The 20239-nt window shown below is 44.0% G+C and overlaps 1 protein-coding gene across 3 annotated transcripts in view; it reads right to left on the minus strand.

The window, feature by feature from the left end:
* The window catches only part of CHD7 (chromodomain helicase DNA binding protein 7), a 187978-nt gene that overhangs the window by 25954 nt on the left and 141785 nt on the right, over positions 1-20239 (minus strand). For all 3 annotated transcript variants that reach the window (XM_065902719.1, XM_065902717.1, XM_065902718.1), the window contains exons 10-20: positions 19334-19471; positions 19116-19237; positions 18500-18743; positions 17151-17327; positions 12241-12384; positions 10563-10818; positions 5393-5603; positions 4644-4839; positions 4191-4358; positions 3501-3680; positions 75-185 (exon numbers count right to left, since the gene is read on the minus strand). In XM_065902719.1, the coding sequence (XP_065758791.1) occupies positions 75-185; positions 3501-3680; positions 4191-4358; positions 4644-4839; positions 5393-5603; positions 10563-10818; positions 12241-12384; positions 17151-17327; positions 18500-18743; positions 19116-19237; positions 19334-19471 (1947 nt within the window). The remainder of the gene's footprint in view (positions 1-74; positions 186-3500; positions 3681-4190; positions 4359-4643; positions 4840-5392; positions 5604-10562; positions 10819-12240; positions 12385-17150; positions 17328-18499; positions 18744-19115; positions 19238-19333; positions 19472-20239) is intronic.

The raw sequence follows: 20239 nt of genomic DNA on the forward strand, positions 1-20239 counted from the left end.
CAGATACTCTGAAACTTCTGAAAAGCAAGCCCTGGGAGAGGTCAGACAGGCAGTCAACATGACGGCACACTCACCCTCCCGTTTAAGGCATCGATATCCAATTCTGCCTTCTTCGCCCACTTTTGCCAGAAATTTGGATCATCCAAGGAAATATCTGTCCTATTTCCAGATGCAACAAAACTGGCCTAAAGGGGGAAAACATATTCATTACTTTGTGATGATTTTCTCAGAGGTGAAACACAAAGCAGCTTTCACTCACTCATTCTCGCAAACACACAGGCATCCTTCCACTGTGTGTGTGCCAAGTGTTATGGTCAGTGGGACTGGGACGAAGGACTGTCCCTTAGGCAGCTCACTGTCCAGGGGTTGAGACAGATCAGGAAATAAAAGATGACAGCACAGTCTAATAGATGTCAGGTGACAGAGGCATGTACAGGTGCAGCCAATATACAGAGGGGAGCCCTGGTCAGGCTTAGGTGAGCCGGGGGTTCCTGCTGGGAAGAGAGAATATGCCCTCCAGAACACAGTGCCCAAACCAGCCTGTTAAAATCCCACAGAACAGGGCTTCCCTAGGGGCCCAGTGGTTAAGAATCCACCTTGCAATGCAGGCAATCCTGGTTCGATCCCTGGTCCACAGAGATTCCACACACCAAGGGGGCAACGAGCCCTCTGCCCCACAACTACCGAGCCTGTGCTCTGGAGCCCAGGAGCTGCAACTGCTGAGACTCTGAGTCACAACTATTGAAGCCTGTGTGCCTAGAGCCCGTGGTCCGTAACAAGAGAAGCCACCACAATGAGAACCCTGAGCACCGCAACTGGAGAGTAGCCCCTGCTCGCTGCAACTAGAGAAAGTTCACCTACAGCAACAAAGACCCAGCACAACCAAAAATTAATTACCTTAAAAAAAAAACCATAGAACAAGAAAGCAAGTGGAAATGTTCAGGATGGAGCATGTGCAAAGGCACAGGGGCAAAGAAAGGTGATTGTGTCATGTAGCTGGGGATTCGGGTGGTTGGGGGGTGTTGCCCAAGGTCAAGCTGGTGAGGCAGGCAGAGGCCGGGGCCAGCAGGGCCTCGGGTGTCCTGTTAGCAGAGTCCAAACCCCATCCTCGGGCAGCAGGGAATTCTTTGAAAACGGGAATAATCTTGAGAGGGATGAGACGATATGCAAAGTCACCTGTCAGAGGGACCACACCAGGTCCCAGCGCAGGGGCAGGGTGGGGGGAGTGTAGAACAGAGCAGAACAGGCTTCGGCCGGGGTTTAGGGAGATGGGGAAGGTCTGCAGAAATGCAGAGAAGGAGACAGGCTAGAAGGTAGTCCTAAAAAGGTAAAATTAAAGGGGCTAGAATGTGAGGGCATGTAAAGCCTGAAGGAGGAGGAAGCCATGAAAACCCCAGCATTCAATTTCTGGCATCCGAGAGGTGTGACTCAGGTGAAGAAAATAAGGGTGCGCGTGTGTATGTGCACGTGCATGCACAGAGGTGGAGGAACGGAGATAATGAACCTGTTTTGGTACTGAATGAATCTGACGTATCCGTGAGGATGGAGGAAAGAACCTGAAAAGAGCACGAAAGATAAGAGGGAGAAAGTGTTGGGTCACTAAGCCCAGACAAGGAGAACCTTTCAAGACTGGAGTAGCTGTGAGAAGTGGATCAGCTGTGACAAGTGGAGCAGGTGGGACAAGTGCAGTAGCTGGGATAACTGGATATGGATAACTGGATATCCATGTGCAAAAGAAGGGAGCTGGACCTCTGTCTCATATCGCACACAAAAATTCACTCAAAAAGGCATCGGAGGCATAAAAGTTAAGAGTGAGACTATAAAACTCTTAGAAGAACACACAGGAGCAAACCTTTGCGATCATAGGTTAAACAATGGATCAGAAGCACACATGATAAGAGAAAAACACGGGTAACCTGGGCTTCTTAAAATTAAACACCATTAAGAAAGGATTAAGAGATATATATGCAAATTATCTAATGAGAAACTTTTATTTGGAATACTTAAAACTCAATTAAAAAAAGCGTAACTAAAAAAGGTTTAAAGCTGTTCAGAAGATCTGAAGAGACATTTCCCCAAAGATGATATATATCAATACTTGGCCAGCAAGCACACGAATAGACACTAAACAGTATCAGAGAAAGGCAGATCAAACCAGCATGGGCTATCATGTCACACTCGGTAATAGGGTGATCATTAAAAAAGACAGACAACAAAAAGTGTTGGTGAGGATGTGGACAAATTAAAACCCTAACGACTGCTGGTGGGAAGGGCAAATGGTACAGTCACTTTAGAGAAGAGTCTGGCAGTTCCTCAAGGGATTAGTCGCAGAGTTACACAAGACCCAGCAATTCCATTCCTGGTATATAAGCAAGTGAAATGAAAACATACATCCACACAAAAACTTGTATAGAAATGTTTGTAACATCATTCGTAATAACCAAAAAATGGAAACAATCCAAATTTCAGCACCAGCTAGTGAATGGGTCAACAATCAAGGTCCATATTCAAGTGGCAAATAAGGTGGAGCCATAGAATGGAATGTGGTTCAGCAATAAAAGGAAAGAAATTAGTGATAACATGCTACAACATGGATGAGACCCCAAAACAGGCTAAGGGAGTGAGGCCAGACACAAAAGGCCATATGTTGTATGATTGTATTTATATGAACTGTCCAGAGTGGGGAAACCTACAGAGACAGAAAGCAGAGGAGTGGTTGCTGGGACTTAGGTGGGGAGGGGATGGGAAGAGGGGGGTGGGGGGAGGACTGTTAAAGGGAGATGGAAATGTTCTATCCTTAGATCTTGGGATACTCGTACATGTCTATAAATATGGTAAAGGTGCGAGATGGTGCACTTAAAATAGGTGGTTTTTATGGTAAGTAAATTACATTTCTATAAAATTGCTCAAAATGAAAGTGCAAAGTGTGGCACTGGGCCTGGAGGTGGGTGGGTGAAGCCTCAGAAAGGGCAGGGTGGGGGAAGCGGGGGGTGGGGGTGGGTAGAAGCTGGATGTTGGGAAATGAGTAGAGAGTAAGGCAGTGGAACAGCAGGGTCAATAACGCTGTGTGGATTGCTGGCGTGGTTTTTAGCTACAAAAGGAGTTATGGGGTTGCAGCCAGAGAGGAAAGCAGATGGGGGACTTTTTCAAGACAGGAGTGAGCTGATTGTTCTCAAGGCTTGATCAGGAATCAAGATCCCAGGAAAGGAGGAAGGTGATGACAAAGCAGAGGCTCAAGAAGTGGAAGGGAGGGGGGCCGGGACACAAAGAGAGGGTGAGCCTGGGGAGCCCGGAAGCCGGGACGGGACAGGTGAGGGTGACCCCGATGCCAGATACAAAGAACATAAAGCACATTTTCTGCTTTGGGGGCCCCCCTGGGATTAAATCAATAATTTCTTAACATGCAACATAAAGCAGCTGTTATGTGTGCTTCTCACGAGTGCATTACACAGCCTCTGTCTCGCTTTCCCAGAAGTCCTGCCTCCTGGGTAGGTCCGCACCTTAGCAAACGTGGAACCCTTGCCCTCGGACTCGATGGTGATGGTGTGGGTCCGCCGCAGCAGGATCTGGTCAATGTCTTCTTCGCAGAACTTGGAGCCCTCGTCCTCCTCATCCATGAGCGCACCGTAGGCCCCCTTCCGGAGAAGATCCTCTATTTCTTTCTTGGAAAGTTGTTGTACCTGTGTTAGAGAAGTATTTTAAATGATTTAGATAAAGGAAACTGACCCTGAATATTCATTGGAAGGACTGATGCTGAAGTTGAAGCTCCAATACTTTGGCCACCTGATGTGAAAAGCTGACTTACTGGAAAAGACCCTGATGCTGAGGAAGACTGAAAGCAGAAGAAGAGGATGACAAAGGATGAGACAACTGGATGGCATCACTGACTTGAAAACTCCGGGAGACGGTGAAGGACAGGGAAGCCTGGAGTGCTGCAGTTCATAGGGTTGCAAAGAGTGAGACACAACTGAGCTACTGAACAATAACAAAGAACTGAAATGTCTGGAGACTGAACAAATGCTTACTTTTTTCTCCAAGACGGTAAACCTCAATTATGACGAAGTAAATGTGACCAAATATGCTTAAAATATTGAGGCCAAAAAATAACCAGATGTGGAGGATTTCTCCCTGGGAGCTAAATGAAGCAAGGAGCAGGAGTGCAGCGAGCAGGGTGAAGGCGCATGGCTTACCCCATTGGGAGCATTCTCCCGTCCGCTCATGGACTGCAGGACTGCCTTATCCAGACCCAGCTTCAGGCTGGCCTTGTCAAACATTTCCCTTTCGTAAGAATTCCTGGTGATCAGCCTGTATATCTTCACAGATTTGCTCTGTCCTATTCTGTGACATCTAGCCTGAGCCTGAAAGAAAAAGGAACTGCATGGCCACCAGAGAAACAGAACACCCCGCTGCCAGTTACAAGAGCATCTGTTCTGATAATAGGGGTACCATTCAACAGTGGAGGGTTAACACGCTAAGAAATGACTTTCACATTATCAATCAATTGATTACTGGTTGGTTCATTTGCCCTGATCATGGGACACTGCCTGAGCGACGGCAGGATTTCAATTTATTGGTCCAATGTAGCGGAACGACTTTCCAAAGTGGGGGAGGGGGGCACCAGGAAGGTTTTCTTGCATGTTTACCTGGAGATCATTTTGGGGATTCCAGTCAGAATCGAAGATGATGCAGGTATCAGCAGCAGTGAGATTAATGCCTAAGCCTCCTGCCCTCGTACACAGGAGGAACACAAATCTATCGGAGTCAGGCTTGGAGAACCTGTCGATAGCTGCCTGACGGAGGTTGCCTCTGACCCGGCCGTCGATCCTCTCATACGGGTACCTGGAAGATGTCAGTGTCAACAAGGAGGCCTGGGAGATGGCCACAGGACATGTGTTCCTCTCCTGGTGCTTATAAGAACATATTACAACATGGGATATAAATCAACAGGATGGGGCTTCCCTGATGGCACAGTGGTAAAGAATCTGCCTGCAATGTAGGAGACACAATAGACTTGGGTTCAATCCCTAAGTTGGGAAGATCCTCTGGGGAAGGAGGAAATGGCAACCCACTCCAGTATTCTTGCTGAGAAATCCCATGGACAGAGGAGTCTGGCAGGCTATAGTTCATGGGGGTCACAAAAGTGTCAGATGCTACTTCAACATCAAGAAAGAGCTGTCCCCTCCCCAGCCCAGAGAAAGAACTGGAAGAGTAGAACTGCCTGCAAAAGCATGCATCATATGGGACAACTGTCGTGGCCATCCACAGCTTTCAAGAAGAGCTAAGACACAAGCCCCCCACCCATCCCCTTTATCACACAGGCCACTTGGAGGTGAAGCACGTGGAGCTCAGTCCTACACCCCTCCACCTCCCACCCCCGGTGCGTGGCCCTCACCGTCTCTGAATGAGGTAGTCCTCCAGGATGTCCAGGCAGCGCACCATCTGGGAGAAAATGAGCACCCTATGGCCACCGGCCTTCAGCTTCGGCAGCAGCTTGTCAATCAGCACTAGCTTGCCAGCAGCCTGGATCATCGCCTGGAGCTGAAAATCTGGAGAGTCGGCATTGTGTGTTTCTTTAAACTCTTCCAAAATTTTCTCTTCAGCACCTGCGGAGATTGGACAGCATAACGGGAATACTGTAAAGGGTTTTTTTCTTTTATTACTGAAAACAACGAACCTGCTTTCAAAACCCACTGCAAACAGCAGGGCCCAGAACAATGCATTCGTGTTCACAAACACACATCCATCCACCGGCTCAGAGTGGGGTCTGCAGGAAACCAGGGAGGTAGAAAAGGGATCAGAGTTTTAAGCACGACACATTTTCAAGCGTTTGGGGGGGAACCCCCACATTTTCCAACAAACAAATGTTTGCTGTCTGTAGAAACTGAATTTCAACAACAGACTGTCAAGCTAGAAGTGGCAGAAACAAGCCAAGGGCCGGATACCTACAGAAAATTTGGAACCTAAAATGCTAAAGAAATGAAGAGCTGTTTACTCGCGGAACATAAACACACATAACAAAATCTGTTCTGAAACTAAAAGGCGAGGGAACAGAGTTCTAACAATTGCCGTGCAGGGGCAGTCGTCTATGTATCTAAACTGCCTGTTAATATGGCCAAAAGGGCTGCAGCAAAAGGGAGTCCTGCTTCGGTGATAATATTTAGAGATTTTTTCAGGAGATCTGAGCACACATTTTCACTGCAATCTCTCCATCTCCCTCTACATTCATTCTCATCTGATAATTTCCTAAAGTACAAAAGTTTTATCTTGAGTTATCCAAAGCTTTAAATAACCAACCTCTGTTTCATGAAAGACATTGATCCCTAACCCTCTTTTCTAATAGCCCCACAGAGACTTCTGCTTGCTAAGGGTGCATCAGAGAGACTATCACCTTCCTAGGGACCAAAACTCTTCCCACCTCCGCCCCTGACCCCAGACACACTTGTCCAGGGAGTAGCCGGCTAAGCTTCCTGCAGCTGCTTAGGTGGCTTAACTAGAATTAGACAGCAGGGGTCCGGGATGGAGTGGGGGGATTAATCAGGGCCTGGCCACTGTGCTCCACCCTTGCCCTGGGGATGCAGCGTGGTCACTTCTCCTCTGGGAAATACAGACAGACAAATCCAACTGATGGGATTACTTCCCAGCCTTAAACCGCACCAGGAACCTGACTTCTTAACTACTGGTTTTTAAACATGAAGGCACTGTACACAGGATGGGGATACGAGACCCTCCTAGGGTTTAAGGGTCAGGTCACCTGGGCCCCCAGAGCTGCCAGGACAGAATGGGGGCATGCAGCCAAAGGCGGGACGGCATTGCCCCCACTCCCCTTTTCAGAGCACCTGCGGAAATGAAGTCATGACCTGGTCATGTGCAGAAATACAGCCTGTTCGTTATTGATCAACGAAGAATCTTCCTGAGACCAGATTAGAGTCACTAATGCCTGGGCTGGGCCCAGAGGTCTGTGCAGAGCAAGCCGCTGCTGTTTCTCAGGAAGGGCCAGGCAGAAAATGCCAGCGGGGTGGGAACTGCCGATTCTCATTCCCTCTCCCATGTGAATAAAAGGCTAGTATTTGGGATTTCAATCTGAAGGGAATGAAAGGCAGAGGTGCCTCTAGGAAAAGGTGAAAACCAAACCGCTGTTGAAGAGCATCAGCTCGAATATCCCTGAATAAAGCACACTCTTGAATAAATGTCCTTGCGTCCTACAGGTGTGCTAAGTCACTTCAGTCGTGTCTGACTTTTTGTGACTCCATTGACTGTAGCCCACCAGGCTCCTCTGTCCATGGGGTCCTCCAGGCAAGAATACTGGAGAGGATAGCCATTTCCTTCTCCAGGGGATCTTCCTGACCCAGGGATCGAACCTGCATCCGTTATATCTCCTGTGTTGGCAAGCGAGTTCTTCACCAAATGCCCTTGTATAAAGTCAAATAATGTTTTCCAAAACAGAAAATTTAGAAATCTAGGTTCTAGAGTCAGGATAAGAAGGTCCTCAGGAGACAGAGGGAACTGATCATATCCACATATTAGATTTTTTCAAAACGTTTCTTCTTGTTGGATAATATACTACAAGCAATTCAGAAACACACTTCACTTATAATATCTGGGTAGTTATTTTTTGTTAAAATAAAGATATTAATACCAATCCATAATCAAAATATACTATTTTAGCTATTTTAGTGAATAGTTTTCAAAAATGAAATAATCATTTTGACAAAATTAACATGTTGGAACTATTTTAGCAAAAAATTTGAAAATATAAATTCAGTCAAATTAGTAAATTTTTTTCATTTTAAATTTATTTAGATGAGAAAAGTAACTTCCCTGCTTTTTCAATTCTACCAATAATACATCGTCAAAAACTGTCAGAATTAAAATATATTCTTTCTTATCTGACAAAAGTTCTAACAATTAATTCAGCTCTTTGCTGTGAATTCAGGCTCTTAAAGTGGCAGCCAGTTGTCACTAATAATGCTTCCTTTAAATATATCAACAAACATATTTCCTATGTGATGCTTTTAGCTATAATTATATTTTGTCCGGGCTTCCCCGGTTGCTCAGCAGTCAGGAATCTGCCAGCAATGCAAATCATATAAGACATGCAGGTTCTATTCCTGGGTTGGGAAGATTCCCTGGAGGGAATGGCCACCCACTGCAGTATTCTTGTGTAGAAAATACCATGGACAGAGGAGCCTGGCAGGCTACAGTCCATAGGGTTGCAAAAAGTTGGACACAACTGAAGTGACTGAGCACATATTTTCCAGAAAAGTTGAAGAAAGGAGGGCAGGGAAGGTGTCCAGGAGGAAAACCTAACTTACCTCTAAGCCATTAGAAGGCCAAATTCTCAAGGTTATCAACTAAAGGTTCACCTTGATGCTAGATCTGTAAACACCAATCAGAAAATTAAAAGCTGGAAATAGGCTATAAAAAGCCCAAATACTCCAACAGTGTTAGTCACTCAGGCATATGCAACTCTGTGACCCCGTGGACTGTAGCCTACCAGGCTCCTCTGACCATAGGATTTCCCAGGCAAGAATACTGGAGTGGGTTGCCATTTCCTTTTTCAGGGGATCTTCTCAATCCAGGGATCGAACCTGGGTCTCCAGCATCGCAGGCAAACTCTTTACCGACTGAGCCACCAGGGGAGCCCAAAAAATACTCCAATGGCACTGCCCTAAATTAAAGTCCTGCATTTATATTTAAAAGTGTGTTTGTGCACACACTTGTGTGTGTATGTAGCAGAGACAACTTTAAGGAAGTGTGGAAGTCTGTTCCCTTAAGCAGATGGTCACTGTGAGGGCAGGAGCTGCAAGGTTATCTAGTTATACTAGCCGCAAACAAATAAGAAATCATTTTCTTTTGAACATTACCCTTTTTCTCTCTGAAATTCATTCCATCACAAGCTCAGTCTTGAATTCTTTCTGCCCACTGTTCTCCACACCCCTTCTCCCCAACAACAAGGAGGATTCGTAAGTCCACCCAAACCATCGGGGACCCACCAAGTCCCCAACATCATTTTCACTCTCACACGCACATGTGTGCTCAGTTGCTGCAGTCACGTCTGACTCTTGCAACCCCGTGGGCCAGAGTCTGCCGGGCTCCTCGGTCCATGAGATTCTCTAGGCAAGAATACTGGCATGGAGCCTCTTGGAGGCTACTGCTCCTCTTTTCACAGACATCAAATGAAAAAAAAAAAAAGTGTGTGTGTCTCTCTCTCAGATTACACACACACACACACACACACACACACACACACACACACACACACACACACACACACACACACACACACACACACACACACACACACACACACAGCTTTACTCACACCATCGACCACCTTCGGCCCAGCTCCATCTCCCCAGCTCAGGACCAGGCTGCAGACACCACAACGGCCTCACAGGCTCTTACACACATGAGGATGAGCAAGCTGCAGCACTGAACATACAACGGTCATGTGTGAGTCTTTCTTTGGAAGACCAAGCTACAAGCAGAAAGTTTGAAGCAGAAATGCGCCAAGGTCACAGCACAGCCATGACCTCAGGTGCTATGGTGAGGCGGCTCCAGGCAGGGACCACTCTGTCATTAGTAAATGCAGATTCCAGAGGTGAGCTGGCCCAAGGAGTATAGATTACAAAATGGGGAGAGACTGGGAACTCCTGACATCAGCTGCATTTGAACCTCATGGATTGTGATAGTGACCAAAAAAAATCTGGCTTGGTTCCTTTTCCCCTGGAAAGAACCCTAACTGCATTGCTGGCCAAACATAATTGCACGCAAACACCCTGATTTAGACGGCCATCACTTCTCTTTAACCCATATTAACTCCCACCTGGATGACAGCAGTAACCTCCTAGTGGGGCTTTCTGTTTGTATGTCTTTCCCTATTCCCATCTGTTTATTCGTATGACGTTTCCAGATCAATCATCCTGACTCCCATGTCTAATCATTTCTTAGCTCCAGCAAAATCGCACAAGCTGGCATCTAGGTGTCCCATAACAAGGTTTCACTATGTCTACGGTTCACTGTCCCATTGTTTAGCACACATACTTTATATCCTGGGCAGGTTCCACTTTGTTCTGCCTCCTTCTCTTGTCTCATGTGGTTACATCAGCCTAAATGCTGAGAATGGATGCTGGAGGCCTCCAGACTGAGAGAAGTTCTTTCCCATCAAAGCCTTGAGACATCCAACAGCTGCCTCTCACCACAAAGGCGCCCTTTAACTTCTCTGATCTAAACACACATACACATACACACACACACCCACACCCACACCGGGGGCTAATTTCTCTAACTGTTAGCACGTTTGATGACTTCAGCCAGTGAACACCGACACCTCCTTTCAAGGGGTGAGACACAGATGCAGGACAGGTGATGTGAGGTCCTGCTTCAGGGACCATCAGGGACAAAGATGTTGCACCTATGGCTTCACAGAAGGCGGCTTTGTGAAGAACAGGAAGGTGATGAAACTCACATTGGGGCAACTACAAACCATACAATAACACGTGTGGAGGGAGGCAAGGATTTCTGGGGTTTGGACAACGACTGAAACAAGGCGCCAGGCTTACCGTTGATAAGGTAGGGGTGATTGCAGCACTTCCGTAATTCCATCATAGTGTTTAAAAGGTTGGGTACGTTAGCTTGACCACCACCTTTGGAAAGAAACGTGAAATTCTTCTCAAGGATGGCTCGGTAATATTTCTTCTGAATGTTTGTTAGCTCCACTTCAATGATCGTTTCTTCTTTGGGGGCCAAGTTCTTTTCCACGTCCTCCTTGAGACGTCTCAACATCATTGGCTTTAGAATAGCCTGAAGTTTTTGCACCTAAAAAAGGACCTTAAGTAAATACTGGTGTTGGGACTTGCTAGCATGAAAAAACATAGTCTAACACGAAAAACCAGAAGTCTCTTATTTATCTACCTTTCACTTTCATTTGTCGAAGGGTACGAGGGCATTATCTTACAGCTCTCATAACAGGAGCGCGTGAGAGCTGACTGTTCAGTTTCTGATGGACTAGTTCACCTGGCCAGAGTCCTGAACAGCCAGGAGGCTTGAACGGAACACAGCAGAAAAGAGCCCTATTCATTCTGTTAGTTTTCCCTTCTGTTTGTCTTAAGCCTTCGGGATGATGAGGAAGGAAGGGAGAAGTTGTAGGAATGACAAGCTTCGGTTCTCTTCCTTTCTAGAAAGAGCTGATAGAATGTGTGAGTAAGCCAAGAGCTCTCTGGTCCCTCTCTGTTCTCGCCTCTGTTGACTGGCAATAGGATACTGCAGACCAGACAGCTCTGATTTATATTAAGAAGGGCAAAACAAAACAGACTTCACTTGAACTAAGAGAAGAGGTTTCAGACAGTAAATTAGGGGAGGGGGCACATGAAGACCAAGATTTCAAGCGTATCTCCATGTTTATTTCAAATACAGCTTAATAACCAATACCTACGTAACTCTCACGATGCATAAGATAACTGGCCACTTTTCACGCTGCTGCTGCTAAGTCACTTCAGTCGTGTCCGACTCTGTGCGACCCCAAAGACGGCAGCCGTCCCTGGGATTCTCCAGGCAAGAACACTGGAGTGGGTTGCTATTTCCTTCTCCAGTGCACGAAAGTGAAAAGTGAAAGTGACGTTGCTCAGTCATGTCCGACTCTTCGTGACCCCATGGACTGCAGTCCACCAGACTCCGCCGTCCACCGGATTTTCCAGGCAAGAGTACTGGAGTGGGTTGCCACTGCCTTCACCGGCCACTTTTCAAACCCAACACCATATTTATTTCTCATAGAAATCCTGCAATGTAGTTAGAAACCATGCTTCTAAATGAAAATATGTAGACTCAAGAAGAGTATAAGCAATGTGAGCAAGCAGGAACTAAGACTAGAACTTCAGATCTCCAGGACGGACACAGCTTGAGAAATTTCAACCGCTCCTGACATTACCGCCAAAAGCACACAATGCAAAACCACTGAACTCGACAGGACAGCAGCTGAAAAGTACATGAACATGTACGGAAACTCTGTAAATCCCAATAGCCCTTCGGGAGGGCATAGAGACCAACAAACCAGCCAGAACATCACCTTAATGGAGACTCAGAACATCCAAGGAAAGGAGGTGTAAAGCTCACTTGTCTACTAGGTGGGGGAAAATTGACATAATTTACATTTTTTTAAATAGTTAAATCTTAACGCTTTGGCCCTTTGGGAGTTAATCCTCAATTCAGTGACTGAAATACAAAAGGAGCCGTGGTAGGTACCTGCTCTTCGGTTTTCAGATCACCAAATTCTTGCATAAAGGTGGTTTCCGAAGGGAAGCGAGTAGGTTCTAAGAAGTGAAGCAAGCTGAAGAGCTCTTCCACCGTGTTCTGGAGCGGGGTCCCCGTCAGCAGCACTTTGTGTTCCTATGGGGATGCGAGGATAACTGAGCAAATCATAACAAAAACCATCGCCATGCCAAAGCCTCTCTCGGGATCAGCATTCCCCCAATTCCACACTTGGTCGCTGAAATTCAGCATCCACCCAGCATAAAACACAGGAATAAGATCTGAAGGCAGAGATACAAGAAATGTGGTCTCTGTCTTAGATTCCAAGACCCTGTAAACGTGGTCTGCTATTTTGGTTTCTCCTGGGATGTTTAGGTCAATGTTTTGGTGGTGTGGCTCTGCATGTCTCCTACGTCTCGAGGCATCTTTTCCCACCAAAGTTCAAGTTTTGCCTAAGATTCCTAGCTCAGATGAAGCTCACGTGCTCCTTTTCTGCTCTCTACAGGGCTATGCCCTCCCCATCTGCTTCCTGCATGACTCACTTCAGAGACAAAAGAAGGTTTTCTACAGGCAACAGCACATGAAAAACTATTTTGTTCAGCAAACATTTCAATCTAGCAAAGAGGTCAGCTTGGTTTTAAATGCCACAATCATGTTTCTGTTTTTTGTTTTTTTAATAGATGCTATTTCTTACTTTGTCTCCTTGAACCAAGGTAGGTATTTTCTTTAAAGCACTTCTTCCTGTTAACGAGCTCTTTCTTCAGCTTTCTTTATGGATCCGTACCTTTGTCCTCTTATTTCTACGCATCCAACATGGTGACCAGTCTTAATGACAATGAATTTATTGACCTTAAAGGCCTTATCATGTTCTACTTTGGCCTTCTAGGACACCGCACAGTTAATAAAACTATTTCCAAAAGTGGCTATACCTTCAAGGAGGTTCAAAAGCGATATTCTGACTTTACTGGAAGTCTGACAAGGCTTGGTTGCCGAGCAGAGTATGTGTTCAGTAAATACTGGATGGTGATTCGCCTAAAGGCATGCTCATTTTTTCAACATCTATTGAGTCTTATCTGTCAATGAAGCTCTTCGAAACCAAGGTGAACCAGTAAGATTTACTTTTATTCTTCCTTTGCTTCCTTTTGAATAAAGAGGGCTCTGATTCAGGAAAATACACAGATCATTGTCATCTTCTAACTCATTAAATTCATAAAGAGTAAGGAACTTGCAAAGCAATGCAAGATTTTCTAATGTATAAGCATACCGGTGGGTAACATGGGCCAAGTCCCTGATTTGTTCAACTCCTGAATTACTTTACCCAAGAATTTTAAAAAATATTGCCATAGATTCAGGAAAACCGTTACAGCAGTGGAATAGCTGTATCAATACTAAAGATTATCTCTCAGTTTTTTTAATATCCTTTATGATCAAGTGAAATACTGAGCTGTTAACCAAAATACTTCAGCAAAAGTCTTTTAAGTTATTAATTTTAAAATTAACTTATTTGAAAAAACAGGAAAAGAACTTTTTTACGCTGCTTCCCTTCCAGTTCTTTTTAAAGCCAGTTCTATCAAACAGTTATACAGAGGCCCCTTTGGTAAGGTTGCACAGGTAGCGAAATGAAACCAGGTTTCCCTTTGAAAGTCGTTATTAACATAAATACAAGTTACATACAGGTGTCACAAAAGGTCACGTAAGAGACCAGGCTTATTACATCCAAGTTCAACTTTGCCGACAGCTAAGCTTTCCGCTTGAAAATGTTACCATCCCTTTTAGCTCTGATGGCGTGACATTCACTTAATTTCATTTCAGCAGTCTTTAATTTGTGTGAGGCCTCCTGACAATGAATGACGAGCTAACAGAATCCATGAAGACCCTCCACCATCTTCAGAGGGTCCCCTCCTTGCCCATAAGGGACAAGGAGATGGCCCTGCCTCCTGCACTCCCATGGAGGGGGCAGAGAACACAAATGCCCCTCATCCCAGCAGCTTCTCGAGCGTCTCCTTGGTGACCAGAGAGTTGAAGACGCTGCCTGGTCCTCCGTTTCTGAGAATCTACCACTTTCATCACAACTGCGTCTAGTGCAGCTAACAGTCGTTCTCTGTGACCTGCTCCATGGTGGGGTAGAGTTATTATTTGCCATTTTCACCATGACTTATTCTAGGAAAGATGAACAGAGACTGGCCAGTGGATAAGTTCTCATGATGTATATCCGAAGTAAGGGTTTAAAGACCAGGCAATGAGCAGACCCCATGGACTACAGCCTGCAGGCTCCTCTGTCCACGGAATTCTCCAGGTCAGAATACTGGAGTGGGTAGCTGTTCCTTTCTTCAGGAGATCTTCCAACCCAGGGATCGAACCCAGGTCTCCAGCACTGCAGGTGGATTCTTTACCATCTGAGCTACCAGGGAAGCCCAAGAATACTGGAGTGGGTAGCCTATCCCTTCTCCAGTGGATCTTCCCGACCCAGGAATCGAACCAGGGTCTCCTGCACTGCAGGCGGATTCTCTACAGCTGAGCCACCAGGGAAGCCCCAATGAGCACTTCAGAACTGGACAAACGTAATTATATTCTAACTCTGAACAATGATATTGCATTCCATCAACAACTCTTGATCATTGGAAAAAAAGTTATTTTGTTCATTTGCTAATCAGAACTTTCCATGGTGAAACATGAATGAGTTGTAGGTATGCCAGGTTCCTGGGGCAGCTGACAGGCTGGGACAGTCAGGATCCCAGGACTGGTCACCTGTGTCAGTGGCCAGCCTTCTTGGCTTACCCTAGTATGATATACAAATATTATCATTTTCTATATGTGCCATTGTGTGAAAATGGTTAGGGAACACTACCGTATATAACAGAAAAACTATCTGGATAACAGATTCTAACCCATTAATGAAGTGTTACTATAAACAACAGAAAATCCTTTAGAATCTCCCAGCAACAATTAGATTATTGGATGTTGACAGTTAAACAAACTGTACTCACCAATGAAGGGCTATTTTGCAGTAAGAATCCACTATCTGGGAGCACAGAAACTAATAATAGACAACTCAGATGAACTGCAGATGACTATGCCCTCCAGTGCCATAAATGTCGCTTACATGGACCACTGTGGAGATGGGCCCCTACTCAGAAGGCACAGTTAGGTTTCATAAGAAAATTAATGTTCACCTAAACCTGAATGGGTTTCTGAAAGTGTATTAGTCATTCAGTCATGTCCCACTCTGTGACCTCATGGACTGTAGCCCGCCAGGATCCTCTATCCATGGAATTCTCCAGGCAAGAATACTGGAGTGGGTTGCCAGTCTCTTTCTACAGGGGATCTTTCTGACCCAGGGATTGAACCCAAGTCTCCTGCATTGCAGGCAGATTCTTTATCATAAGCCATTTCTTCAATGTAAGACTAAAACAGTATCATCTGGAGAGACTAGTTCCAGCCATAGTGTTTCTCTTCTCTCATGTTTTCAAGATTATTCTAAGTGTTCTAATTTGTTTTCTGGATTGAACACCAAAATAGTAAAAACTGCTCTGAGAAAGGTCTTAAGGATGGAAAACTCCACCCTAAATAGGATAATTCAGTCAGATTTTCTTCCTTCAAACAGAACTAGATTTTGTTTGTTTTTACTTAAAAGAATAGCTGGCTAATCCAATCCCCTTCATTTAGGAATAAAAGAAGCCGATTCAAAGAACCAGCTGCAACAGAAAGCTTTTAAGTGTTCTCTTCGGTGGTACCAGTCTTGTAAAAAAAATTTACGGCTAATAACATACAGAATATTTCTTTCCACCTCAAACTCTCAATTAACAAGAGATCAAATTAATCTACAGAAGTCAACAATAAAGGATTTAAAAAATCTTTTTGTACCTTTGAAAAATTCATCTAGACATCCAAGACATGCTGATTACCAATATCTTTGCTTCTTAAATGTACATTAAAAATAAAACAAGTGATTAAAACCCATCTTGTAAACTAGAGAGTGAATAGAGACCTGAGAGTGACAGAGTCACGTAATAATGTCTGCTAGAAAACCATACGGCAGTGTGGAAAGGAAAGTCAATCACACTCTAACCATTTCTACCATGTGTTATCCCCAGATACTCCTACTGGGGGAAAAAAATATATAAAAAATCTACTCACGAAGTCTTGCCCATCTCTTGGGAGGAGTATGTAATACTACTAAGTCACTTCAGTCATGTCTGACTCTGTGCAACCCTATCCCTGGGATTCTCCAGGCAAGAACACTGGAGTGGGTTGCCATTTCCTTCTCCAATGCATAAAAGTGAAAAGGGAAAGTGAAGTCGCTCAGTCATGTCTGACTCTTCAAGACCCCATGGACTGCAGCCTCCTCTGTCCATGGGATTTTCCAGGCAAGAGTACTGGAGTGGGGTGCCATTGCCTTCTCCAGAAGTATGTAATAGACCTGGTCTAAAACTCCAGATCAAATTCAAGGTCTTATCACGCACTAAACTTCTAAGTGTCTGCACAAACTGGGCCAATTCCAGATATCCACTCAACTTAGTGAGAAAAACTGCACGTACAATCCCTTGGAGGCAAAACCTACAAACCCTGGAATATAACTGGATCATCACCATGGAGCTAAAGTTTGGCCTAACGGCTTACAACATGGCAGTACTTACAAACAAAAGGGAAACGCAAACACTTGAAACTCAGCGGAAGTATCATGAACATACTCTGCTGTGATAACAAGTGTACACCAGCCATCAACAGAAGAGTCAGGAAGATGGCAGCAACTTTTAAGTAAACTCAGGAGCAAACATGTCCCAGGATTTGACAGGCTTTGCAAACACCCTTCAAAGGGATCAGCTGGACTCAGAGCACCAGGAATACTGAGCTGGTTAACAATTTTATCCGGGTTCAAGGGAAGCACCAATATGACCACTGACCAAGTCCATCATCTTGAGTCCCTCCAAGAGCTTGCAGTTCCTGTTCTTCAGCCTGTGGGCTTCATCGATGACTACACATCGCCAGGGAATATTCCGCAGCTCAGGACAATCGGTCAGAATCATCTCAAATGTAGTGATGATGGCGTGGAACTTATATGACCCCTTTATCACTCGACCCTACAACAAGGACTCTGTGTTATTATTTAGCATTGAAGATTACATTAATAACTTTAATGATGAATAAATAGCATAAAATATATATATATTTATCCTTTTGGGAACGCCTTTATTTATATTTTATTTTCAAGGTATTTTTGGAAGTTTTAAGCTCTTGCAGTACAACAGAGTTTTAAAATCTTTCATTTTTTAAGGAAGTTTGCAATTTGCTGGTAAAATTTCCAACCCAGTTTTTTTACAGATAAGATGCAGTAAGTGTGTCTATTTTAGTTACATCCTACAGACTCCAAAAGGCAAAAGGCCAGAGGGACTATGTACTAAGGCAATTTTTAAAAAATGTTTTTACTTTTTAAACCTTTTTTTTCATTTTGTAACTTAATTTTCACTTTTAATGTGCTAACATGAAAAAGGCATTCAACTCAGGACAGAACTTTCAACAATTTTCCAAATCTAAAGATCGACCAAAACACATTTTAATATTCTTCTCCTTTAAGTAATTGTAGGTCAGATTTTACACTCAAAGCAAATAAATATAGAACACAAAACTCTGTCCTATTTCCAGTTATAGGACTTACATTTCACCTATTGCTTAAAACTATTTTATTATAGCACATACTATTTATTCTTCTTTCTCTGTCACTTATAATGCTTCAGGGTCAACATCAAAGATAATTTCATACAGATAACTAGGATTAGTTAAAAGTCACAGCAACTGCTACTAAGAGCCAAAGTATAAACTATTCCCTCTGGGTATATTCAATGTACCAGTTAATGTTAGGTGCCTAATACTTTTCATTTCTAGAAACAATAAAGAACACAATGTTCTTCCCATTCCCATTTAATAACTCTTTTCTTGGTTTCACTTTCTTTTAGGGTTTAAAAAATAGACCAAATTAGCCTATCAATGCATTGAATGATTTTCAGCAATCATCCAAGGTAAAAACAATTTCATGTGTTCTAATAATTAGAAACAGCAAGGCTATAAAAAGAAAGCCCTGTCATCATAACATATGAAATTATAAACCAAACATAAACTGGGTAAGAAATCTAAACCAAAATTTCTCTAGTTCTGCAAAATCTAGACATACCCCCGAAAGGTCTGAAACCATTTGAACATTCAACGTGTTACAAGTGCCCCTACGTGTAAGGACTGTCCGCCTGAGACACTTTACCTGGGGATCTTTGAAGTACATTTCATACAACTGAATGGTCCGACGACTAGCTTGACTCCCATGGTACACAACCACGTTCAATTCTGTCCAGGTCCGGAATTCCCTTTCCCAGTTGGGGATTGTGGACAATGGGGCAATTACTAAAAAAGGGCCATGGATTCCTTTCAAATATATCTCATAGAGAAATGTAATGGACTGGATAGTTTTTCCCAAACCCATTTCATCTGCTAAAATGCAGTTTCGCCTTTGGGAGGGAAATAAAACAAGGAAACTTTCATGAGTATACATACAAGACAGCGCTTTCTCGTCACAAGGTAAGTGTATATATCCATTAAACTTATAAATGCATGCCTTAACTGCTTCTTTAAGTACAATGAGATACAGTTTCAAACAAAATGTTCTGAGACAGAGAAAATTTCTTCTACACACTTCAATCAGTCTCTACATTAGTACATGTTAATTAGACAAATATTAAGCATACTTCCAGCGTTTGCTTTTTTAAATAATTTTTATTAGTGAGTTAAAATGTTGCTATATTTGATCAATACTTTCAATAACTACAGAAGAGCTATTATAGGCTTTCTTTAAAAGGTGAAGAAAAATGCATTTTACATACATGTTGTACCAATTGAAAAGTAGCCAGTTTACTCCCTCCAACTGGTATTCCCTGAGTTTGTTATTGTTTTTATACTCCCTGGAACTCTCCGATTTCTTCCAGTCATCAGCAGGGGGTCGCTCCTGTTTCAAATACAGGAAATCCCATTAGTGGTTTCTCTCAGACCACACTCCTGGGCTGTGCGCAAATGCAACCCTCCGCCACCCGCCGGTCCTCACCACACGCTCTGTCTCTGGCTCCCGGGACATGAGCTTCTCAAACTCTTCGATCTTGGCTTGGTCTATGTCCTGCCTCAGCTCCCAAGTGCTGTCTTCATAAGGCAGTGAGCACCACTTCACCAGATAGTGGGTCACAGGCTGGGGGGTTTAAACACAGCAGAATGATGTATGAAAAACACGCACTCTACTTCACTTAGGACAGACACCACCCCAGCAACAGCAAGACGGAGCTGGGAGACGTTTTAAAACTGTGACTGCTGAATGAGGAGCTCTTGGTTAGCGTCTAAAAGAACTAAAAATACAGTTAAGTCCCCTACATATGAACGAGCTCTGTTCCAAGAGTGCATTCATAAGTCCAATTTGTTCATAAGTCCAACAAAGTTAGCCTAAGTACCCAATTTGTGTGTGTGTGTGTGCACGCGCACACACATCTACTGCATTAGCAGGTGGATTCTTTACCACTGCGCCACCTGGGAAGTAGCCAACTAATACAATAAGCTATATATACCTCTGCTTTTACACTTGCTTCCAAACATCCTGGGTTTGAAATAAAGATACTGTATTCTATAACAGTACTGTACACAAAAGGTCAACCATTTGTCGGGATGCACGCACATGACAACATATGCCAGACACATGAACTAACCTGTGTGACTGGACATGCAAACACACGTTCACACCTTTGAAAATTTGCAACTTGAAGGTTCGTATGTACGGGACTTACTATAATATTAGTAAACACTGTCAGAACAAATTGCTTTTTATCTAAGCCACTGGTAAGTCATGTTCAAAAGCCAAAAAGTATAAAGAAATAGATAGTAAATAACAAAGCTGAATCTGAGCCTTATCTGTGTGATCATTAGGCAACTGATTCAGACTCACAGGGTAACTCATCTTGGTGTGTTT

Source organism: Muntiacus reevesi, chromosome 12, assembly GCF_963930625.1.
Source record: "Muntiacus reevesi chromosome 12, mMunRee1.1, whole genome shotgun sequence".
Classification (NCBI taxonomy): domain Eukaryota; kingdom Metazoa; phylum Chordata; class Mammalia; order Artiodactyla; family Cervidae; genus Muntiacus; species Muntiacus reevesi.